The following is a 26,157-nucleotide window of genomic DNA, read 5'->3' as shown; positions in this document are numbered from 1 at the left end:
GAAGTTTTCTTTTTCGGACAAGGTGTCTTTTAGCTGGCTGCTTGACAAGGAATTTGTGCCAAGAAACTAAAAAGATTTCCTACACTTTTTAAGCAATCAACAAAAGCTATTTACCTAGATGCATCCTTCATACCAATTAATAACATTGGTGCAGTGCTACATTGTACGTAGATTTGGGAGTCCCTCTGGGAAGATCTGCTGAATAAATATGGCACCATAGGTTATGCATGCCATTTATGATCAATATATGGTCTTTCTTACACAAATGCTCCAGTAACATGATCATCCTGTGGGATTTTTTCCTACTAACTTACCAATTAATATAAGAAAAGCTGCCATTAACTCATTGGACTGCACGGCTCATAAGCAGCACAACAGCTCTCTGTAAGAGGCACTTAGTGATTTTGTTGTTTGCGTAAAACCACAACTCTCCATGAAAACACTGTTTGCCTGCGTACATTATAAATCACTTCTACACGAGGTCGCACGTTGCAACAATTTGATTTTCTTGCTGAACTCACAGCCAGATGCTTACTTGCCTTGAAAGCTTTTGAAATGAATTAAAAAGGCATTGTAACATTCACACTTTTTAAACTAGCAAGTGCTCCCTTTGCCAACCCACTTCTGAGTTTACAGAACCCCATATTAAAATTCCATGCATGCGTGGCAAGAGGGAGGAGTCAAACTGTACTGCCATCACAATTCATTTTCAAAGAGTTAATCTGGGGACCAAGTGATAACCCCAGAAAATAATAATTTGCATGGTGTAGTGAAACATAACGGCATCTTGGTCACTGGCAGACTAAGCTCAAAACTTGTGATGTGTTCTTCCAGTCTATACTTCCCAACATTACACTGGTAAAGATATATTACTCTTTCCAACCTAGCGGTCCTGATTTGGAGCCATTTTTCAGTGTCCATCAATCCTCTTCACACCATTTCACTGCAGACAAATCCTTGAGGATCAGATCACCTGACCAGATTTACATTGAATGAACACACAGGAGCATGAAACATCTGCAGTCATTTCATGTTTTAGCCCAACGGAGTTAGAGTGAACACATTACCTTGTCTGACAATTTATTTGTGCTCAGATTAAGGCTTGTCCAGATAGTTTTAAAAAAATGACTAACATGCTAACATTTGTCCTTCAAACCCTTTCATTTTCTAGACTGATGCTAAATCAAAGCACAGGTACGAAATAGGATCTTAAAAAGTTAGTATGTGAAAGACAGTGAATGTGTGTTGAATTTCTCAGCATACTGTCAGTGCAACACTTGGATTAAAACATCTGTTTAATAGGAATTAATTTAAAGTATTTTTTGTGAATTGAAGTTCTATAAATAGATCACAATTTTATTTCGATTGGCTGTATGTTTATCAGGAGTCAACTGTATTTATAATTGTTAGAGTTGACAGGATGGAAAATCTTCTGGACAATATTTTGACTGCAGAATACTGTTCATCTGCTGAGACTGGAACGGATCGATAGTTATTAATGTCCAGGAAGCTGTAGTGCAAAGAGAAATATGAATTACTTACACTGCACGATGAGCTGCACAGCTGCTTCCCTCGGTTTCACGTTAAATCCATTATACTGGCTCGTTTGGCATTTGTATATTCCATTCATGTCCCTGGACACATTCACGATGCGTAGTAATCCATCATAGCTTTCCGTTTGCATGGAGCCGTCGGGCATTGGGAGCTCCTTTTCCTTTTCCTTATCGTACCTGGACCAAAGGATTATGGGTTTGGGCTTCCCAGAAACCAGGCACTGCAGCTCCACCGTGTCGCGTTCTCGAGCAACCATTGGTGACTTTCCTTTTGGGACAGACAGGGTCGGCGGAACTTGTAAACAGAAATAAAGATAACTCAGTTTCACTGAAAATGCTGCAATGGGGTGCAGAACCAATGAATTAAGTGCTGGAAACAGTTAGCGATCATTTGGAAAATCACAACATCTATATTGCCTTATTAACAGCTCCCAGATTTCATTATTTCAGTTTATTTATCTAATGCATAGCACACATACTTACCCTCGTTTGGTAAAAGGTACACACGTGCATACAGGGGTCTTGTGGACCAGAAGTAGCTTCATTATACTATGAATAATACCTTGTGTGCTCGCTGACCTACATTGGCTCCAGGTACAGGAATGCCTCAATTTTAAAATTCTCATCCTTGTTTTCAAATCCCTTCATGGCCTCACCCCCTCCTTATCTCTGTAACCTCCTCCAGCCTTACAACCCTACGAGATCTCTGCATTTCTCCAATTCTTGCCTCTCGCGCATCCCCGATTGTAATCACTCCATCACTGGAGGCTATACCTTCAGCTGCCTAGTCCCTAAGCTCTGGAATTCCCTCCCTAAACCAATCCGCATTTCTACCTCTCTCTCCTCCTTTAAGATGCTCCTTAAAACCTACCTCTTTGACAAAGCTTTTGGTCACCCGTCCTAATATCTTCTTATGTGGCCCTGTTTGAAAATTGATCCTGTGAAGCGCCTTGGGACGTTTTACTACATTAAAAGCGCTATATAAATGCAAGTTGTTGTTGAATTGTTTACGATATAATTTTCTGTTGGTTTCCGCACAAGAAAGTTTCTTGGCTGCTAAAAAAAAACATGAAGAATTGGCAAGAGGTTCTTTAGTCTCTTTGTTTAAGAACATAAGAAATAGGAGCAGGAGTAGGCCAATCGGCCCCTCGAGCCTGCTCCGCCATTCAATAAGATCATGGCTGATCTGATCCTAACCTCAAATCTAAATTCATGTCCAATTTCCTGCCAACTCCCCGTAACCCCTAATTCCCTTTACTTCTAGGAAACTGTCGATTTCTGTTTTAAATTTATTTAATGATGTAGCTTCCACAGCTTCCTGGGGCAGCAAATTCCACAGACCTACTACCCTCTGAGTGAACAAGTTTCTCCTCATCTCAGTTTTGAAAGAGCAGCCCCTTATTCAACGTTTATGCCCCCTAGTTCTAGTTTCACTCATCCTTGGGAACATCCTTACCGCATCCACCCGATCAAGCCCCTTCACAATCTTATATGTTTCAATAAGATCGCCTCTCATTCTTCTGAACTCCAATGAGTAGAGTCCCAATCTACTCAACCTCTCCTCATATGTCCACCCCCTCATCCCCGGGATTAACCGAGTGAACCTTCTTTGTACTGCCTCGAGAGCAAGTATGTCTTTTCTTAAGTATGGAGACCAAAACTGTATGCAGTATTCCAGGTGCAAATAAATATTTACAAATAAATAGGTTCCTAATGTTTAAGGTGAAGATCAAATTCTGTTTAATTGCTAGATTAGCTGAGAGATCAGTAGCCACTGTCGTAGGAAGCCAGGCCTTTCTCTGCCTTCAAATAATGTTGTTTCAGTTCGACTAGATGGATGGAGTCTGTGATGAAGCTTCAGACACTGTGAGCTATCTAATTATAATGTTGGTGCTTTTCAGAGAGTCCTTTCTTCCCAGTGTTAAGGGTGCTGCCTTTTTCAAATACTCAGTCTTCCTTCCTCTATCCCTAATAATAATATTTAGGACATACACTAGAATGCACCTGAGGTCAAGTAGCTTATTTGTGCGCTATCTCGATATCGGCATGTAGGCAGCTTATCCTACACTGTGACCATGTAAAGTCAGCAGAAACGTAGTGGCACTGGTGAGATCACTGCCCATGTTGCATGTACAATTGTTAAGAATGTGGTTGAATTCAATTTTCCAATTAGTACGTAGACCTACTATGGCCAAACATTGATCGTATCTTCTCACAATGGCTGCCTCTTTTACCTTATATTGGCTAAATTTTAAAAGCTTAAAAATTAACCACATAACTGAAAAATACATATTAAGAATGCATTTATGATTTCATTACAAGTACATTGCAACTCTTCTTAAACATACCAAAACTGTCTCAAATTTATTACACAACTTTGCTGTAACAATGCTTTTGGTAATACAATTGGGTATAAGCAGCGCAAGTCATGTCCCTCAAAATGTTCATAAAGTTTCAATCGCAGTCACAGTACTAACTACCAAGGTGTTAGTCTTGGCTCAGTGGTAGCACTTTGGCCTCCAAGTCAGAAGGTCATCGGTTCAAGCCATACTCCAGGACTTGAGCAGACTTCAGTGCAGTACTGAGGGAGTGCTGCATTGTTGGAGGTACCATCTTTCAGATGAGATTTTAAACTGAGGCCCCATTTGTCCCCTCAGGTGAGCATAAAAGATCCCATGTCACTATTTGAAGCAGAGCAGGGGAATTCTCCCAGAGTCCTGGCCAATATCAATTCTTCAACCAACATCACTAAAGCAGATCAGGTGGTCATTTATCTCATTGCTGCTTGTGGGACCTTGTTGCGTGCAAATTGGCTGCTGCATTTCCCATTGTGTGATAGTTAGTGCTGTAAGTAAAACTGAAACCTTAGAGGGAAATCTTGTTTGTACTTCTGAGGTAATCAGCAAGTTTTGTATATGTTCAGCAACTCTCCTTCTCAGACTTTGCTTACCCATGCAGTGCTTTTAAAAAGCCATTAACAGGGCACTGCGATCAGCTGGTTGCTGCTTACTCAACAACCTGCTCTAACCAGTACTTTAAATAGCATAGCATCACATCAGGGGGAGAGGCTGAGAAATTTTTAACTTTTTTACATTTTTAATGCTAAGTTCTCATTTAAAAGTAATTTTTTTTAAAAAACATTAAAAACAACTGAGCTCCTTCTTCTTGAGATCCATTTAGTGCAATATTCGAATTCTTTGCCATCTTTCTTATACTAACAACTTGCGTTTATAAAATGTCTTTATTGTAAAGACACATCCTGATGATTAGGGAAAGCAGGCAGTAAGCCAGGAGGGAGAGATTAGGAGGAGTGACTGAAGGCTGATCAAAGAGATGGGTCTTGAGATTTTTAAAAGGGAGAAAGAGGTGGAGAGTTGATGAGGTTTAGGGATGGAGTTCCAAAGGTGGCTGAAAACACTCCTGTTGGGAGGGTGGGGGAGATACACTGAAGGCTGGAGTCAGAGCAGTGAATCATTTAAGAGGAGATATAGGGCTGGAGGAGATACAGTGGGACTTGATTTAGCGACAGAAGACACAATGGTAGTAAATGGAAAATACTCTATCTGGGAAAAATTAACCAGTGAAGTTCCACAAGATTGTGCTGTGGAACCCCTGCCATTTATAAATAATATGGAATGGGTTTTCTACATTAATATTAAATTTGCTGATGACACAAAACTCTGTGGGCAAGTAACAAACGGAAAGGAGACTGACTATCTTCAGAGAGACTTGGATCAAATATGTAGATGGATTTTAATGTAGATGGATTTTAATGTAGATATAGGTAGTATAGATCTTGTCCAGGGTGCTGAGAGAAATCCTTGCTCTCTTTGAATATTACAACCACCTAAACTTAAACCAGGACAGGCACAGGGGTCTTAGTTTCACATCTCAGCCAAAGGACAACACTTTCAGCAATGCAGCACTTTCTCATTACAGCGCCAGAGTGCCAGGGTAAATTATGTGTTGAATTCCTGATGTGGGGCTTCAACCCACAGGGCCCGAAAGTCCTGGAGGAGGAGAGTGGGCCCATTATGTGACAGCGGCTGAAATTTGGGGTTTAACCAGGTTAGGTTTCTTGCCAGTTTAACTTCTGCCCTAAATTCTGACTTTGGTGGTATTGTTGTAATGTCAGGAAATAAAGTCAACTATAAGATGCTTGTCCATTCTTGTAATTTAAATACTAGCTATCATGTGTATGTTTAACATTTGTGGAGTTTTAATGCAGGAGACACAAAACTGTGGGAAGGTATTTCTCATCCTACATTATGTTTACTAATTGATACATAGTAACACCAGCAATGGCTATACAAAAATCTATGGCCAGAAATGCTGCTTCTCTGATTACAAGATAACTGTGTGGAGAAGTGTATGTGCAAACGATCACTCATGCCGATGGAACCCGAGTTTCCCTGTATCCATTTGCATGTGTATTTTGGCTGCCACTCCGGACCCAAGCTCATTACTTCCATCTCCCTTTTCCTTCTCTTCTCTTCTTCCCTCTTGTGCCCTTCTCTCCTGTCTCCTCACCTTTCATTTCTCCCCTCTCAAGCACTTTGCCCGCCCAAATCCCAATCCCAAACCTTCACTACTCCTTGACCTTTCTACTCTCCTGCCGCCGTCCCAGGCACAACTGCCTCTTCGATAAGCCCACAGCTTCCCTCTGTGCCTCTCTTGGCATTCTCTAAAGGGCCCATCGAGGCATTCATCGCTGCCTCCTTACGAGCAGCAGCCCCAACTGCCCCATCCTCCTCTCTCACCAACCTATCTACCCAGCATGCCCGCTAGGGGCTAATCTGATCAATCTCCTTCCCATCCCACACATCCCTCGGTCTCTGCCGCTGGATCAACACACACTGCCCTCTCCACATCTCTCTCCAGAATATCCATTCACTTAGCAACAAGGCCCTTGCCAAACATGACCTTATTGAGGAAGATTGCAACAACATCATGGTCTTGACAGAAACTTGGCTGTCCAACTATCCTAATGTCTCCTTCTTTGGCTCAGTGTCAATTTTTGTCTGATCATGCTCCTGTGAAGTGCCTTGGGATGTCTTAAAGGCATTATATAAGTGCAAGTTGTTATTTTAGAAACAGGAAGACAGTGTGAAGAAGTGTACAACATAACCACCCCACTCTTCCAGAAGCAGGAAGAAACCATGAAGTCATTCACAGTCTGTGGTATTCCACAACTCAGCAACTGGATAGCTGAATGAGGAGGTCCATTGTCAGGACCGTTCAACTCTCCTAAAAACTAGAAGCCAACATGAAGTCCATTTCCAAACCATCTCACACTTACAACAGCAGTCAATAGCCATCGTATCCTCTAAAGTGCAGAAGGACAATGGTAGAGAAATTGAAAAGTGATGTTATAGTGAAGACAAAAACTGGTCAAACACCAATCCAGGATAAACCCACCATCTCACCCTTGTTTGAGTACTCACCAGTACTGCTGGAGATATTCACATCAATGCTGATGTCAGGTACAACCTGACTATTTAGAGATGCTACACAAGAGTATGTCCCAAAGTCCGTGAACCTCAGGTCAATAATGTCCAGACTGGTCGTGCCCGGTGAGACATCAGGATCTGTTGTGGAAATAACCATTCTTTCCGAGCTCCGAAGAGGACGTCCATTCTTGCACCAAGAGAATGCCAACTCATCCGGGGGAATGGCCTCCACCTGACAGGAAATTTTAACCTCACGGCCAATCTGAATGTTGTCGTCATCATGGTATGGATCTGGTGTAATCCAAAAACGTCCCTTTTTCAGTGCTAGGATAAAGACAAGAGCTGATGTTCAATAAATTTTATTACATAAATCACGGTAAGATTTAACCGATATCCCACACACTCCGATGAGAGAAATATAACTCTTGCCTAATGTGGGTGAATGGCATAAGTGGTAACGTCCAGAGTAAGCCACTAGGTCAGCTAGACAGATGTACATTACTCATCAGTAGTTGGAATTCAAATTGTAGGGCTGATATAATTTATTAAACTGAATATTGCTCCCCATACTTTGATGACTAAATTCACTATCCCATATGGTGCTGAGCCATAAAGACCAGGAACATCCAGGTTTATTCCTTGGTCTGTGTTGAGCTAGCTGATTTCAACAAGTGCGGTGCGCAACAAGATTGTAATCGAATGTGATGTTTCTCATGGTCACACTAGGTGCTGATACTAATCGTCTAGCCTCACACAGGAAGAATGGCCACTTGGACAAGAGCTGCTTGTACTTCTGGAACAGTACCTCAACATGAGCACTGAGTATGGAATGCCTCACTAAAACACAACTTGTCACATTGATTAAACATGTGGAATATTAAATACATTTTAAGTGCAGAGAACTATGAACAATCATTTTCAAGCAGCTTTTTTAGAACAGTCAAATAAAGAAATGCGAACTGGAGATTTTAATAAACCTTTTTTTGGGAGGGGCAGAAAATCCCCTGGTACTATTGCCTAAAAATTTACAATGGCACTGGCACAATGGGCCAAATGGCCTCCTTCTATGCTGCATGACTATATGTTAACTGAGTAACAGTATGACATTCCTTTCTTCTTTACATTCCAAGTTTTCCCATATTTTTGAACCTTTCCAGCTCACTGCACCTCTAAAGTTTACTGATTGTGGACACATTCATATAAACCGATAGACATCATTGGCAACAAGTGAATGTTGAATCAGTTTAAAATGAAATAAAGCAAAATTTAGGTGGAATTCTCTGTGCTCAGAGTATGACCGTGTGTGTGTCGATCCACTATGGCTTAAGGGAATATATTACTTATTCTATTCAGCTTCTCATAAGTCAGAGCTTTAGGAATCTGTCTGGCTTAAATGGAAGTAGATCACAGAAAATATTTTCTTATGTGGTTATTTCCATAGCCCTCCTGGCAAAGTTACACACCAGTAAAAATAAAAAAATGTTTACGCGTGTATGAAAAATTGCCTAATGGTCTGGATCCCACAGAGCCTGCAGAGAGATCTGGAATCTTAAAACGATGATACTAAAAGTCAAAATACTGCATCAAGAAATGGGATATTCCAATTGTTCTTGTGGGATCACTCCCTTGACATCATCCTATAAGGACTCACCAGCAATGGGTCACCAGCAGCTGTAGAAACTTAACTTTGATATTAAATTTATTGCCATCAACAACTTACATTTATATAGAGCCTTTAATGCAGAAAAATGTCCCAAGGTGCTTCACAGAGGCATAAAGAACAAAAATGGATGCCAAGGCAAAGAGTGAGACATTTGGAGGTGTGACCAAAAGCTTGATTAAAGACGTGGGATTTAAAGAGGGTCGTAAACAAGGAGAGGGAGGCGGAGAAGCAGAGGGGCTTAGGGAGGGAATTCCATAGGAGTATTGGCTGAAGGCACAGCTGCCAATGGTGGGGTAAAGGGAGGGAGAGATGGATGCACTAGAGGTCAGAGTCAGAAGAAAAGATAGTTCGGGGTTGGGGGGGGTTAGGGATTGTAGCACTGGAGAAGGTCACAGAGGTAGAGAGGGGGGTAACGTCATGGAGGGATTTAAACACAAGGTTGAGAATTTTAAATCTGAAACACTGAGGAAAGCCAATATATGTCAGCAAAGAGAGGGATAATGGGCAAGCGGGTGTTGGTGCGGGAGAGGATATAAGCAGTAGAGCTTGAATATGCTGATGATTACCACTATTGCAAGCCGCACACCCATATCTCACAGGTCACACACACTGGCAGCTATTCAACCATGACAGCCACCTCACCGACAAACTTCCCACTTTCTTGCAGGAGAAGGTGGCGCATCACAGAAGGCAGCAAGTGGCAGTGGCTCCATGGAACATGAACCTGCTGTCCTCTCTCAGGATAACATTATTCCTGTCCCAGCCCTGCCACTCTGCCAGTGCCCTTGCTGTTGCCTGTCAGCTAGCCAGCCCATTCCCTGTAGAGTAATGAAACTTTATTATAGGAATATAGGAAGATAGGAACAGGAGTAGGCCACTTAGCCCCTCGAGCCTGTTCCGCCATTCAATGAGATCATGGCTGATCTGTGACCTAACTCCATATACCCGCCTTAACCAAAGGTATTAAGGGATGTGGGGCTAACAAAAATCTATCAATCTCAGATTTAAAGTTAACAATTGCTGTTCGCGGAAGAGAGTTCCAAACTTCTACCACCTTTTGCTTGTAGAAGCGTTTCCTAATTTCACTCCTGAAAGTCCTGGCTCTAATTTGTAGGCTATGTCCCCTTGTCCTAGTATTCAAGCATAAATGCATCAACAGCCAGAAGCAATAATCCAGCAACTAACCTGTAAATCCTGTATGATCCCTTTAAATAGTGCTGGTGGGGGGTCCTCCATGCCATTTAAGACCTGTTCATCTGTGCGAGGTTAAGACAGTGCGTTAGCTGGAGCGTGGAGTTCCAAAATCGCATCTGTCCCTTTAAATCAGCGTTGCACACTGATCTACTGCATAATCTCCCTACTTTACATGCTGCTGGCATTCGTTAAGTGCGCGTGCGCAAATGCCTTTACCAATATGGCGTCCTGCGCATATCATGCCAGAAGTGCATCGCGGATGCCATTTCTTGACCTTAGGAGTCTGCGTAGCGCCTACACAATGGGCATTACGTAGCCCAATTTAGCCCCCATCGAGTCTAGAGATGACAAAGTCATGGATGAGGGTTTTAGTAGCAGATGGACTGGAGTACGGGAGGAGGATGTTGCAGGGGAAGTGTGTAGGTGAGGAAAAGGAGGGAACCAACGATTGATCCCGGTGGATTTTCAAAGTGACGTTGTACGGGTGGGAATGGAATCCAGTGGTGAAAATGTTCTTGTTATGATCGGATAGGTAAGGATGGAACCAAGTGAGGACAGTCCCAGTGAGCTGAGCAAGAGGAGAGGTGTCAGAAGAGGATGGTGTAGCTGACTGCGGTTATATCCATACAGTATTTTGATTTTATCATAATGTTTTAAAATGTAAACCATCTTCATTAGCTCAAACCGCCAATGGATTGGCTCTAAGTTTGTACATTTCTATTCTAGAAGCCACAGACTTAAAAATAAGTAACATCGTGATGATAAAAAAAATCAAAATACTGCAGCGCGATAAAGGCGGATTCCCCGATCGGGCATTCCCGGGGAACAGTGGCACTCACACGTAGCACTGGTGGGGGAATCGGAGAACGACAGCCCCTGATTTACCATCCAAACTGGAATCAACCCTTTTGAGCGTCTGGCCCTACAGATCCTACATTATCTTAAGTGAGGTTTGGGCCGATTGGCCTCCTTCTGTGCTTTAATTCAAATTGTCAAGACTGTATATAAAAAAAGTACTAGAATCTGATGACCTGCGTACTTGACACATTTAAATGCCCATACACACGGGAAATCCCATCGGTTTGGTTTATGCTAATTCAAGGCATCCAATACATAACAGAGTACAAGTTTATCAAAGACTCACAGTGCTAATTATGAGATTGTTGGACTAGATCTTAGACTGATTGATGTTTTATGAGTGTGGGCTTATATTTAAAGATTTTTACCTGTCTTGGCTAGCAGAGACTTCAAGGCAGGTTTGTTTTGTTAGTTAGTTCCCTTGTGTGATTATTAAAAACATGCATTAGTGGACCATTCTGTGCAATGAAGAGCATAGATAGTTTGGATGCTGTTTAGTCAGATCATAAATGGGATTGTTTGAAAAATTCAGGTCAACAATAAAACTAACCCTATATCAATATGTGCCCTTTCCACAGAGCTCATCAGCAAATATAGGTGATGGAAATGATACAGCTGTTAAGTTATTTAAAAGATAGGCGTATGTAGTAATGACCATACTCTAGGAACAGTAGGCTGACCAGAACAAGAGATTGTTGCAGGTAGGACCTTACAGATACAATAAGTACATTTCAATCCAAGGAGAACAGCCTGACCAGGAATGGGAAGAGAATCATTTACCTTTGTCATATTTTTACATTGAGTTTGTGTTGGGATGATCTGGGGGGGAAAAGCGAAGCATCTCCAGGAATCAATGGTGGGAGCAGTGCATCTCTTCATGTTACTGACAAACTATCATGAGGAGTGAATGTATGTGAAACAGAGGAAACTATTAGCTTACTATATCTTGAAATGAGAGTAAACTGTTATCTCTCATGCTTCAGTAATATTCTTTAGTATCCAATAGCAATCTAAACTCTTATACAGGGCATTCAATAAATTCACTTTCTCTCCTAGCTTAGTATTATCTATAAACTTGGACGTGCTTCTCTCCATTTGAAAGGAGATAGTGAAAATCTGAGGCACTTTGCACTGATCTCTGGGAGACCTCATTTGCCCACCAATCTGAAAGATGTCCCTTTTATTGCTATTCTGTGCCTTCTACTTCCCAACCAGTTCTCTATCCATGTCATGAGGCCATCCCTAACTCCATGTGCCTCAATTTTAGCTAGCAATCTCTTCTTGTGGAACCTTGTTAAATGAATCTTATCTGAAAATTTATGTATACGACATCCATTGATCTTCTAGCCACCATCTCAGTCACTCTGCCAAACAACTCTTAGTTAGACATGACTTACCTTTCACAGAACCATGCTAACTCTCCCAAATTATCTCACTTATTCTGTCTCTGATGATGGATTCTATCAATTTTCCCATTATTGATGATAACCTCACTGGCTTGTAATTACTTAAGTCTGTACCTTCCTCCCCTTTTGGCTAAAAAGTGGAAGACTTGCTATCTTCCAGTCCCCTAGTACTAGTCCCAAATCTAGCAAATTTTGGAAGATTACATCTCATACATCCCCATTTTTTTCACCTAAATGTAGTAATGAAAATGATAGTTGGGTCACAACATTCCATTTCAAAATGCATTGAAACTCCACGTTGTGCCTCGGCTCCAGATTCTGCTTCTGGTCTCTGGCCCCGCTGAAAGCCCTCACATCTCCAAATGTTCAAGCCTGCTGGCCTGCCTCACCTGTGCAGCTAATTGCCTGCCCATCTCATCGGCTTCTCTTCTTTCTTGGCCCTACCTCTCCGCTTTGGGCGTTTTGGCCTTAAACTCTTGCTCCCTGCTCAGTCAGCCAGACGGCCTTCACTCAAGCCCTTAGGTACCAGGAACCTGCAATTTGTGAGCACCCATCACCTCCTACTGAGGTACTCTCCTGGTCCAACTACTGACTCCCTCTCTCCCCTCCTCCCAGCACAGAGGCCATTTGCAATCCGAATTAAACCTCGTTGTATCCCCATTTTACTAGCCAAGCCCCCTCCCCACTGAGAAACTTTGTTATAATCACTCCTCCTTCCTCCCTCCCCCCATAAGAAAGTTTTCCGGTTCCCCCACCACACCCTGAATCTATCACCCTCCCAGCCAAGATAGTTTGATGGCTCCCTTTCTCCATGCTCCTCCTCTCCCCTCCTTCCAACCTCCACCCTACTTCCTCCTCTCCCATTTTCTCCTTCCATCCTCCCTCCTTTTCCCTTTCCCTCATCCCTCCTATCACCCCTGCTCTTGCTTCTACCCCCTTTTCTTTCCCTAACCCTGTCCTCCCTATTTCCTCCTCTCCCTTTTTCCTCTTCCATCCTCCCTCCTGTCATCCCTGCTCTTGTTTCCACCCCCCTTTTCTTTCTCCTGTCCTCCCTACCTCTGGCCCTATCCCATCCCCTGCTCACCTTGGTCCAATCATCTGCCCCACCCTCTAACCCTGCTCAACTGAATACTGCACTTGGTTTTGATTCTCCAATGCAATGCCCAGCTTCAATCATATTATTTTATCCTTTATAATTTTTATGGTTATATTAAATTACTGCAAGTTTCTCCTCTTCACTAATCCATAGCTCTTCCTGTAACTCTGGTATTGTAGTCTCATCTCCCACTGTAAAGAACAAAGCAAAATATTCATTTAACATATCCCCCTTCTACTATGGTCATTCTTAAATCGGTTTTTAATAAGCCCATCTCTTCCTTTAATGCACTCTTTTTTTCTTGATGTACCTTTGCTATTGCCTTGATACCATCTGCAAGATCTTTTATACTCATTATTTTCTTGGTCTCTATCCTGTTTCTATAATGTGCCTCACCCTCATTGTCCAAACCAGCTGTCCTATGGCCTGAGTGTGATTGCCAATTAGTATCAAATTAGGCACAGTTTTGTACAACAGGCACGTGCTCACTAGAAACCTGGATTAATAACCGCCCAAACTTATTTTACATAGGACTCTTACAGGCAGCAGCAGAGATGGCTTTCATCTCACCAGTTTGGATTGGAACCCAAGTTCCAGAGGTGGGAGGCTAGTGTCAAAATCATTGAACCACCCAGTTCCCCATTTTGTTGCTTTCTATAAGTCTTCCAATCTTCATTCTTGCCACTATTCTTTGTCTTTACATAAGTCACCTTCTTTTGTTTAATTGTGGTCCCAGCCACTCGAAGACCATGGTATCCATTATTCTTTTCAGGGATATATTTTTTTTTTGTAATACACTAATTTACCTTCTAGAATAGATTCCGCTGTTGGTCTGTAGATTTATCAACTAATAATTTATCCTGTTGTATTACAGCCACTTATCCCTTCAAAGTTAGCCTTGTTTAAATCCAAATCCTTATTCTTTTCGCCCTTCTTTCTCCCCTTCAAGCCTGATTGAATTCATTATCATATTATGGCTACTATTCCCAAGACGCTGTCTTACTACTAGCTCATTAACTATTTCTGGTTCATTACTCGTAACTAACTCAAGTATGACCTGCTCGCTTGTTGGGTTGAAGACATATTGCTTTAGGAAGCTATCTGAAATGCAATGAATGAATCTATTCCCTTTCTTACTTGTGCTGTTATTTCTCTCTCAATCAACATGCAGGCTAAAATTTCCCATTATTACCACCTTATTTTTTTGCGGCCTCTCTGATCTGCTCTATTAGCTCATCATTGTCAGGAGAAATATAAAATACTCCCTCCATTGTTTTGCATCCTTACCCATTCTTTAGCCCTAAACATAGTGATTTCACCTGCTGGTTATTCCTATAGATCACTTATTACTACTGCCTTGATGGAGTCTTTTATTAATACAGGGGTGTCCCACTTCCAATTGTCCCCATTCTTTCTATATATTCCAAACCCTGATATATATTGTGGTTCTAGTTTCTCTATTTTGTTATAGAGCATTGGATAAACTGAACTTGTTTGATTAACTGATTTTCTTAACCCTCTGTTGGTCCCCTTACAATGTTAATTTACCAGCTTCCTTGATTTCTGTAAAACATTTCACCTCCTGTACCTCAACATTCCCAATACTATCCATTTTAGGCTTTTATTTCCCTTCTACTCCACCTTGTGAGTTTAACTCCTCTTGCACTGCCCTATTTACTGTCTCAACAAAGCTATTACTACAGGTTGGGTTTACATGAAGCCGATCCCATTTGTACAATTACCCTTTGCTCCATAGCTGGAATCAATGCTTCAGTAGTCTAAAACGCTCCTTTCTACACCATCTCTGAAGCCATACATTGAAGTGTACAATCTGCTTCTCTCTAACTAACCTAATGCATAGCACTGGGATTAATCCTGAGTTCACCACCTTTGAGGTCTTGGTCTTTAACCGAGTGCCTAAATCCTCAAATTTCCATTGCAAGAACACCACCCTGCTCTTTATTACATCATCATTAGTTCTGACTCTTCTCACGTCAATTCCAAAAGTGTTTCCACCCACTCAGTTATGTTCCTTATCCTGACACCTGGGAGGCAAAGCATTAGGGATTCTCAGTCATAGCTGCAGAAAAGGTCATCTGTTCCTCTGATTGCAAAATCACCCACAACCACAACTTGGCTGTTTTTGAGTTGAGTCACTCCCCCTCCCCCTTGGATAAGCGCGGACCCCAAAGCCCAATTTCATTTCCTCAGTGCCAGTTTATTTAATTAGTAAATTAATTTGGTGGTCCACTCCTCCTGAAGCCTGATTTTTTTTTAATTCATTAATCCATTTCCCCCAAACCTTAATTTTATTTATTCAGTGGCAGTTTAATTAATTAATTTCTTGGTCCACTCCTTCGGAAACCAGATTTAATTTGCTTAACTGCAGTTTATTTAATTCCCTAATTTACTGGTCCACTCCTCCAGAGCTGAATCTTATTTGCTCAGCTGCCACTTATTTAATTAATTGGCCGGTCATTGGCCCCTCCCCCTAAATATAATTTCATTTGTTCAACAACTATTCATTTCTTTAATTCATGAATTAGCTGCTGACCTCCCCTCCCCTCCATAAATTTCACTTGCTTGCTGCCCACCAAATGCCAATTTAATTCAATTCATTTAATTCACAAAATGTCAATTCAAAGATGGATTATTTTAAAAAGTTTTTAAATATTATAAAGCTCCTTAGAGCTCGTGGCAGGTGAGCAAATTGTGGATGAAGCAGGGACGGAGTCTGGAGGCCTGCGAGATGAGTAATGATAAGTACATTCTCAATTTAAAAGTAATTCATTAACCCCAGCCATGATTGCTCTCAGTCTACAAGTACATCTACACATTACCGGCTGTGGTGAAACTATGACAAAACCGTGACATAGGAAGTAAATGTGCCAAACAAGAATTTTATGCTAATACAAAATTTTAATATACAATAGGTCTCCCATGGCATTAGTCACAGTGAATCAGATGATTCATTGTTTTTTAATAGAAGTATTTTTGTCATATATGGAATAATATCAGGGCCACTGATTTACAGTGACTGAATAAGTTCAGATGGGAAGTGAAAAAGGAAATAAGAGGGACAAAGAGAGAGTATGAGAATAGACTGGCAACTAACATAAAAGGGAATCCAAAAGTCTTTTATAGGCATATAAATAGTAAACAGTAAATGGGTAATAAGTGGAGGGGTGGGGCCGAGTAGGGACCAAAAAGGAGACCTGTCCACGGAGGCAGAGGGCATAGCTGACGTACTAAATGAGTACTTTGCATCTGTCTTTACCAAGATGATGCTGCCAAAATCACAGTAAAAGAGGTAGTTGAGATACTGGATAGGCTAAAAATTGATAAAGGAGGTACTAGAAAGGCTAGCTGCACTTAAAGTAGATAGGTCACCAGGTCTGGATGGGATGCATCCTAGCTTGCCGTGGGAAGTAAGGGTGGAAATTGCAGAGGACTGGCCATAATCTTCCAATCATCTTTAGATACAGGGTTGGTGCCAGAGGACTAGAGAATTGCAAATGTTACACCCTTGTTCAAAAAAGGGTGTAAGGATAAACCCAGCAACTACAGGCCAGTCAGTTTAACTCGGTGGTGGGGAAACTTTTAGAACAATAATCCGGGACAGAATTAGCAGTCACTTGGACGAGTGTGGATTGATTAGGGAAAGCCAGCATGGATTTGTTAAAGGCAAATCACGTTTAACTAACTTGATTCAGTTTTTTGATGAGGTAACAGAGAGGGTCGATGAGGGCAATGCAGTTGATGTAGTGTATATGGACTTCCAAAAGGCGTTTGATAAAGTGACATATAATAGGCTCATCAGCAAAGTTGAAGCCCGTGGAATAAAAGGGGCAGTGGCAGCATGGATACGAAATTGGATAAGTGACAGGAAGCAGAGAGTAGTGGTGAACAGTTGTTTTTCCAACTGGTGTTTCCCAGCGGTCGGTACTAGGACCACTGCTTTTCTTGATATATATTAATGACTTGCACTTGGGTGTACAGGGAACAATTTCAAAATTTGCAGATGATGACACAAAACTTGGAAGTGTAGTGAACAGTGAGGAGGATAGTGATAGACTTCAAGAGGACATAGACAGGCTGGTGGAATGGGCGGACAACGTGGCAGATGAAATTTAACATAGAGAAGTGCGAAGTGATACATTTTGGCAGGAAGAATGAAGAGAAGCAATATAACCTAGAGGGTACAATTCTAAAGGGGGTGCAGGAACATAGAAATCTGGGGGTATATGTGCACAAATCGCTAAAGATGGCAGGGCAGGTTGAGAAAGCAGTTACAAAAGCATATGGGATCTGGGGCTTTATAAATAGAGGCATAGAGTACAAAAGCAAGGAAGTTATGATAAATCTTTATAAAACACTGGTTCGGCCACAACTGGAGCATTGTGTCCAATTCTGGGCACCGCACTTTAGGAAGGATGTGAAGGCCTTAGAGAGGGTGCAGAAAAGATTTACTAAAATGGTTCCAGGGATGAGGGACTTCAGGTACGTGGATAGACTGGAGAAGCTGTTGTTCTCCTTAGAGCAGAGAAGGTTGAGAGGAGATTTGATAGAGGTGTTCAAAATCATGATGGGCCTAGACAGGGTAGATAGAGAGAAGCTGTTCCCATTGGCGGAAGGGTCGAGAACCAGTGGACACAGATTGAAAGTAATTGGCAAAAGAACCAAAGGCAACGAGGGAAACCTTTTTTTTAAAAACACAGTGAGTGGTTAAGATCTGGAATGCACAGCCTGAGGGGGTAGTGGAGGCAGATTCAATTGTGGCTTTCAAAAGGGAATTGGATAATTACTTGAAGGAACAAAATTTGCAGGGCTACGGGGAAAGGGCGGGGGAGTGGGACTAGCTGGATTGCTTTTGCATAGAGCCGGCATGGGCTCCTTCTGTGCTGTAACCGTTCTATGATTCAAAGTCAAATTCCGTTTTTATTAAATGCTATTCTGGCTTTTTTTTCCCTAGTGCTTTGGTAACTAATTCTCACAACTCTATCCATTATTCTGTGAAAATCGTAAACGAGCAGCCTTTACATATTCTTTTATCTATGTATTTTTTTTAAATCCTTTACAATTTTGAAGCATAATATACACAGCAAGATGGTATGCAAGATGTGCCATCGAAGGTAGACACATGGGCCCAAAACTCCTGTGAACCCACTCCACCGCTGTGACAATGATGGAGCGGCATTCCTGAACACCACATAGTTACACGCCCGACCCAGTTAGAATTCCCGGGGTCAGGCTATTTACAAGCCATTATTGGCACAGCTTGGGTGCCTGCTGGGTAGGAGAGGGCAGAAACAGCAGCGTTGGCAAGTCAGTGGCTGCTGTAAGGAAACCAGAGTCATTCCGACTTTGGTGGGCCCCAATTCCGTTGCAGATGTACAGTACATTGGGGACACCAATGGTGGGACTGGCAGGAATTGCAGCAGATGCTATTTTGCCAGATTTCCCTGGTTTGTTTTTGTGTTACCTGGAAAGGGGGCATATGCAAGAAGCATCAACCCCCTTTGGCTGAGGAAGTCTCTGGAGCAGAACTAATGGGTGGAGAACGAGCATAACCAAGATTTTCCCTAATTTCCACTTACACCTGTCCTCAGCACCCCTGATGCCTTGTTTTCAGCATGTCATTATTTAATAGTATCGCAGAGAGGGAATGGGGTTCATCTGCACTTGGGGGTAGTCCTGTGCTTTGGTATCACTGCAGGATAGTCCTGTGTCTTAATAGCAATGGTCCTGGTGTTTTAAAGAACAGCATTAGAGTTCTGATCAAAGGTCATCGACCTGAAACGCTAACTCTGTTTCTCTCTCCACAGATGCTGCCCGACCTGCTAAATGTTTCCAGCATTTTCTGTTTTTATTTCAGATTTCCAACCTCTGCAGTATTTTGCTTTTGTTTAAGCATCCTGGAGTTTGTCAGTACTACATTCAGGCTGTTGGAACGTGTCAGGAGAGAAGCGTCCTCAGAGCTGACATCGCTTTAGTAGGGGAACCTGGGGTTTGGCAGAACTATGAAAGGCAAACCTAATCTGTTGGCATAGCTGGGGGTTTAAATGATGTTCAGCTCACTGGGCCCCGATATTTACAGGGAGGCCGGGGGTGGGGGGGGGTTGTAGCAGAAATGGAGGTTTTACGGCATTTAAAATTTATCTCGGTTTCCTGGCCGGCAGCCAGCCTCTCACTCAGTTTGTCAGGACTACAGTCAGGCTGTTGTAATTTGTCAGGATAGAAGTGTCCTTAACTGAGTGAGAGGCTGGCTGTCTGTCAGGCAGGAAAGCCTCTGGCACCAGGCTGCAGCCAGGGAGCGGAGCAGAGAGGAGGAGTTTTTTTTATTTGTTCATGGGATGTGGGTGTCGCTGGCGAGGCCGGCATTTATTGCCCATCCCTAATTGCCCTCGAGAAGGTGGTGGTGAGCCGTCTTCTTGAACCGCTGCAGTCCGTGTGGTGAAGGTTCTCCCACCGTGCTGTTAGGTAGGGAATTCCAGCATTTTGACCCAGCGATGATAAAGGAACAGTGATATAGTGAGGGCGAGATTGTGGGTTGGGGGGTGGGCGGGACATTGTTGAGGGTTGGGAGGACATCATGGGGTGGGGGGGGGGGGGAGGGAGGGGGAGGGGGAGGCGGCGGTGAGGAGATCACAGGCCGAGGATTACATCATGTAGGGCTGGGCAGGAGATTGCAGGTCGGGGGAGATCGGGAGGGCATCGGATCATGGGGGCGGGGGGGGGGAGGGGGGTTCCCAATCACGGGGAGTGAAGCAGGTTTGCTTGGTTGGGCGGGTGGGGGGCGGGGGGGGAAGCACTCCTGCTCCTCCTGGCCAACAAGCAGTGCTGGAAAGGTACTTACCTACAAGATCCAGCCATTCTCACCTCCCTTCAGCTATCAGGTTCCCCGAGCCCTTGGAAACCCGGCCCGCAGCCATTAAATTTAATACTATGCTAAAATTTGAGGCACGCTACCTCATTAAAATGTTTAAATGACAGACCCACCTCCGGCGAGCAGGTTCGTTGCCCAACCCCCCCACCAACCCACCTCCAATAAAACCGGAAGTGGAAGTTGGAGGCGGGTTGGGGTCGGGTTTCAGATTTTTAACCCTTCTACCGCCCATCCTGGGGTGTTAAAACTCTTCCCTTCCCCCCCCACTCGATATCTATTCAGTGTGGGGAAGGGCAGGTCATAAGCCTGACAGCACTGAGTGGGAGGGATCTGATGTCTGGCAATACCTTTTAGAGAATTTCCAAAGGGATCTCTGTAAACCTTGAATTTGATGTTCTGTGATTAGTTCCTGGACATGTATCTTTCTGTTTCTCTCTCTATTTTACTTACACACACACACACAGTTAATGGAAAAGAGAATTGTGGACAACTGTGAAGAGCTACAAGAATCAGAGGATCACCAAAGTCTGTATTGGGCCATTAAAAAATGCTCAAGGACAGGTCAGAAAAGACTCTCAGGGTATGGCAGAGGTCATAAATGCATCAGTCTTCCTTTGAAAGTAAATCTAGGCTGCCACTTCAACGCAGTACTGAGGGAGTGCTACACTGTCAGAGGTGCCGTCTTTCAGATGAGCCATTAAACCGAGGCCCTGTCTGCCCTCTCAGGTGGACGTAAAAGATCCCATGGCATTATTTTTGAAGAAGAGCAGGGGGGGTCCTCCCTGGTGTTCTGGACAATATTTATCCCTCAACGAACATCAATGAAACAGATTATCTGGTCATTATCCCATTGCTGTTTGTCGGCGCTAACTGTGTGCACATTGCCTGCCGCGTTTCTGCTTGTTCAAAGCAGTGTGAATTATGGATGTGATTTTAATGGATTATCGATTCCTCATCTGCTTTGATTTCACATGGTCAGTTACGATAGTTACCATTGAGTGCTATATCATTTCATTCAACACACTATAGTTCAAAAGTACTTCATTGACTTGAAAGCCCTTTGGGACACCCTGAGGTCATGAAAGTCCATATATAAATGCAAGTTTGTTCTTTCTTTCCTTTTCTTTCTTTAAACATCAGTCATTCCAAACTTGGCTCAGAGAATGATGCAGTCCCTGGGCTATTACATTCATGATTACAACATACTGTACATCTTCGTTAAGAAAGGATTACTACTACATACAATCGGAAAAGTTTGTATGTATGGCAGTATTACTTTATGTTCTTCTTCCGGTGGCTGAAGAAAATACTTCCCTCAGCACAGCACAGCAAATCTTACCCTCAGTAGATGATGACATATTATATATTTCTTCAATAATTGTTTTGGTATCACTGCTTGTTCACAGCAGTGTGGATTATGGATGTGATTTTAATGGAATATCGATTCCTTATCTGCTTTGATCTCACATGGTCAATAATGATAGTTACCATAGGGCGATATCATTTCATTCAACGCACTGAAATGTTTAAACAAAATCTATTTAAAGATTAGATGTTTACAATAATTGTAAAGTAAAAGGTTAAATGGGGATTAGGAAAGGAACAAATTTAATAAAAAATTCAGAAGCCTCATCACTTGGTTTGGAAGTATAAGGAATAAATGGGAACAGTTAGAAAAAATGCAGAAATCAAAAGTCTTTGTTCTCATTAAGCCCATTTTTATATTTTTCCACAGAATTTCTTCCCATTGTCGTCACACAGGATCGTTCAATCAGGAGCAAGGAACAGTCAGAACCCCCCACCCTCGCCTCCAGCAAGTGTGAGGAGCTGATGGACTTCTTTGTCACTGAGACCATCTGTTCCCTGCTGCTTCCCACCCCCTTTCCTACCAAGCCAAACCTCCCCAAACCTCCCTGCTCCCTGTCCTAGTTCTGAACCTGCCTCTTCCTCTAGTTTCTCTCCTATCTCTCCTCATGCCTTCTCTGAGCTCATCTTGTCCATAAGACACGCCTCCTGCTACCTTATCCCCATTCTCACTAAACTGGTGACCACCCAATTTCTCTTCAAGGCCTGCACGATAGCTGACATTATAAGTGATTGCCTCTCCTCGGTTATTGTCCCCCTCCCTTTCAAAACTATCATCACTCCCTTCCTCAAATAAAACACCCTCGATCCCTCTGCCCCTGCAAACTACCGCCCCGCCTCCAACCTCACTTTCCTCTCCTAAGTCCTTGAACACCCAAATCTGTGCCCATCTTTCCCACAACTCCACGTTTGGATATCTCCAATCAGGTTTCCGCCCCTGCCACAGCACTGAAACAGCCCTAATCAAAGTCACAAATGACATCCTCTATGACAGTGACCGTGGTGCACTGTCCTTCCACATCCTTTTCGTTCTCTCTACAGCTTTTGACACAGTTGACCACATCATCCTCCTCCAACGCTTCTCCTCCATTGTCCAGCTCAGTGAGACAGCCATCACTTGGTTTCACTCTTATCTACCTGATCATAGCCAGGGCATCTCCAGCAAAGGCTTTTTTTCCTGCCCCCTTTTTCATTTATGTTTTCCCTTTTCTTTAATCCCACTTTTCCTAGAATCCCCTCCCAACCAAGGTGAACCAGGGAACACAATGTATAACAACATTAATTAATAAATATTGATGGCTAATCTTGAAGCAGTAAAACTCCATGGTCATTTGACTGGGCAGTAAGCTGAAATAAACATGCTTTTTATCTTCCCTTTACACTACATGACACTCATTGGGTGGTTAAACAAGTGGACTGCATGCTCCCATGTCTCTTTCAGTGCTGTACTGTAGCAAGCTACCAAGACATCCACAAGAGTGACCTGGATATATTTTCCCTCAGATTACTCTTCCATTTGGGTCCCCCAAGCAGCCATTAAATTCTTGTACAATTGCACTTATAGCTTACTTCTATCATTCAGTTATAGCTTATTTCTATCACTCAGTAAGTGGGTATTACCACAAGACCAGGCTTGTTAAACTGTTCAACTATAACTTATCAGCAGTACAATATGAAAATAATACTCAATACAGAATATAATGTGCCACGTAAGTAAAATGTATCATTGGAAAATAATGCAACACCTCATTTAAAGCATGTATCATGTTTGTCCTCAGCCTTGGAGTTCCGTGTCCTCTATCAATCAAAACTAGCGTCAAAGACACCGTAGAACCAGCTTGGCTGAATACAGGTTCACATCTACTTCAGGTCTAATGTCCCCAATTATAGCACTGATAAGGCATAATCAGAACAGAATTGAAGGTGGATGGCTGACCTGCAGATCAAAGCAACCCCACATGCATCCATCAGACCCTCATGGCTGCGGTGTCATGTCATGAACATGAGCTTGAAAAAAATTCCATAGAATCATACAGCACAGAAGGAATCCAATTGGTGCATCATGCCCATGTGGCCTCTCTAAAGGGGTTACTCACTTAGTCCCATTCCCCTGCCCATACATGTATATTGAGACGAGCAATGGTAGCAACACTATTCCCCATTTTCTGTTATTCAACCAACTTCTTATCCACACTCCCTTTAATACGATTTGCCGAAATTTTATCAATAAGCCTCCTATGTGATATCAAACACCTATTAAAAATTTATCAATACACTCCAATGTTTCAATGAAAAACGAGTAGATTTGTTAGACACAATTTTCATTTTACAAATTCATGCTGGGTGTTCTTAATTAAACCAATCCTTTCTAGGTGGATATTAATTTTAATCCTGTATATGCCCTCTAGAAGCATACTCACATAGTTAATTCAAAATCATTAACATTTTCTCCAATATAATTAAAATCATGCGAGAAAAAAAGTTTTTTCAGAAGATAAACCATTTGATTAGTTATGCCAGGTTGCTTGCTTTAAAGGGTTAAATTATGAGTACATGTGGAAAACCATAAAGAAATGCCTGACTAAATTAACTCTCTAATACACCTAATCCATAAAGCTGACCATATTAATGTAGAAATACTGAACAGTTATAAGTTGACCATGTTAGCTGACCAGCTGAATATATATTGGGAAGCTTAATGTGTTCACGTTCCCAGCAAAGACACACAGAAGAGCTATTGTCTGCTTATGAGATAACTGTCTGACTTAACAAAAATGAATGACCATATAGCCTTGAGACTAGGAACAGTTTCTACTGATAAGGAGCAGTGTTGCTAAGGCCAGGTATTTTCCCAGACCCTGTTGAGGGGCCACGAGACAGACATGAGAGAATAGAGGGTGGGTTCCCTATTTTTGATTGACTAACCACTTGAACCAATGAGAGTGTACATGTACGCCCATATTCAACGATAGACAGACATTACTAATTGAACTGTATAAAAGTTAACCGTTTCCTCTGCTCAGCGAAGAGGTGGTTCTAACCATTGTCTTAGAACACAGCTTCCCTTGTATACAAGCTTCTTTTAATAAATTCTTACTTGTCTGAAAATAAGTGTTTGGAGTTAATGCATTGTGTATAATAGGTAATTAAGTTTTCGACATACAGATTGCATAAATTTGGCTTGTATTCCCTTGAGTTCAGAAGGTTGAGGAGTGATCTAATTGGGGTCTTTAAAATGATAAAGGATTCAATAGGGTAGATACAGAGAATCTATTTCTTCCGGTGGGGAATCCAGAACAAGGGGGCACAATCTTAAAATTAGAGATAGGCCAATCAGGAAGCACTTTTTCACACAAAGGGTAGAGGAATTACGGAATTCTCTCCACCAAGAGGCTGTGGATGCTGGGTCAATTGAAATTTTCAGGACTGAGATTGACAATTTTTTATTAGGTAAGGATATCAAGCAATATGGACCAAAGGTGGGGAAATGGAGCTGAGGAACAGATCAGCCATGATCTAACTGAATGGTGGAACAGGCTCAAGTAGCTGAATGGCCTACTCCTGTTCCTCTAGTTCAAGATTACAAGAGTCCCAAGACAGATAATACGTAAATATTTGCTCAACTCTTCCCTATCCCGCCCCACCCCAACAGAGACACAAAGGAACTTAGGAACAGGAATGGCCATTCAGCCCCTCAAGCCTTTTCCACCATTCAATTAGATCATGGCTGACCTGTGTCTTAATTCCACCTCCCCATCTTGGTTCCGTAACTCTCAATACCCTTGCCTAACGAAAATCTATCAATCTCGGACAAGGGAAATCATTAGAAAGCAGCTAACAGAAGCCATTTTAAATTGTCAGAATTGTGAGGCATAACTACAAATAGAATGGAAAGACATAATATAGAATGTCTCATAAATTAAAAGAGGACAGATCCTACATCTATAATAGACAATGCAGCCTCTCTGGAATGTCAAATGGGGCTTGAACATGTAGCTATCTGACTCAGATGACAGTGCTATCAACTGAATCAAGATGACATTACTTCAACACATAACTGTTTGATAAAAAAACACTACATCTTGAAAGGAACCTAAAAATTTAGCACGGTAATCATAAGTAGATGAAAACTGTAAACACATCGTGTGATGATTAAAAGGTGAAATGCAGAATCTTGCAGAAATAGGCATTTGCATCTTCAATTTACTTTTACATTCTGCTTATACCAAATACTTTCATATAGTACCATTTACTTTCATACAATTTAATTCATTTTCCAATAGGTACCCCCACCTTCCTTGTGATATGATTTAAATGTCCTTATGTTGCAATTGACCAGCCCCTTAACACACTACTCTAATCCTTTGGTATCACTACCACCTGTATTAAAGGGGCATTGCTATTATGATGGAAACTTATCAGTTTGGCTCATATCTGTAACAGCTAGAGGCAGCCTGAATCTTAACTGTAAAAAAGAACCTTAATTTAACACCTTTCACATCCTCAGGATATCCCAAAGCGTTTGACATCCAATTAAATACCTTTGAACTGTAGTCACTGTTATACATGTAAGCAAATGCAGCAGCCTATTTATGCACAGCAAGGTCCCACAAACAGCAATGAGATAAATGACCAGATAATCTGTTACAGCGTGTTGGTTGAGGAATAAATATTGGCCAGGACACT

General features: G+C 42.1%; 1 protein-coding gene across 1 annotated transcript in view; it reads right to left on the bottom strand.

Moving 5' to 3' along the window:
* The window catches only part of mdga2a (MAM domain containing glycosylphosphatidylinositol anchor 2a), a 640,034-nt gene that overhangs the window by 309,282 nt on the left and 304,595 nt on the right, over positions 1–26,157 (bottom strand). The window contains exons 7-8 of the mRNA XM_067991845.1: positions 6,998–7,327; positions 1,543–1,848 (exon numbers count right to left, since the gene is read on the bottom strand). Coding sequence (XP_067847946.1) covers positions 1,543–1,848; positions 6,998–7,327 — 636 coding nt within the window. The remainder of the gene's footprint in view (positions 1–1,542; positions 1,849–6,997; positions 7,328–26,157) is intronic.

The sequence above is a fragment of the Heptranchias perlo genome, chromosome 10 (genome assembly GCF_035084215.1).
Source record: "Heptranchias perlo isolate sHepPer1 chromosome 10, sHepPer1.hap1, whole genome shotgun sequence".
NCBI classification, from domain to species: Eukaryota; Metazoa; Chordata; class Chondrichthyes; order Hexanchiformes; family Hexanchidae; genus Heptranchias; species Heptranchias perlo.
This window is presented reverse-complemented; position numbering and strand designations above follow the sequence as displayed.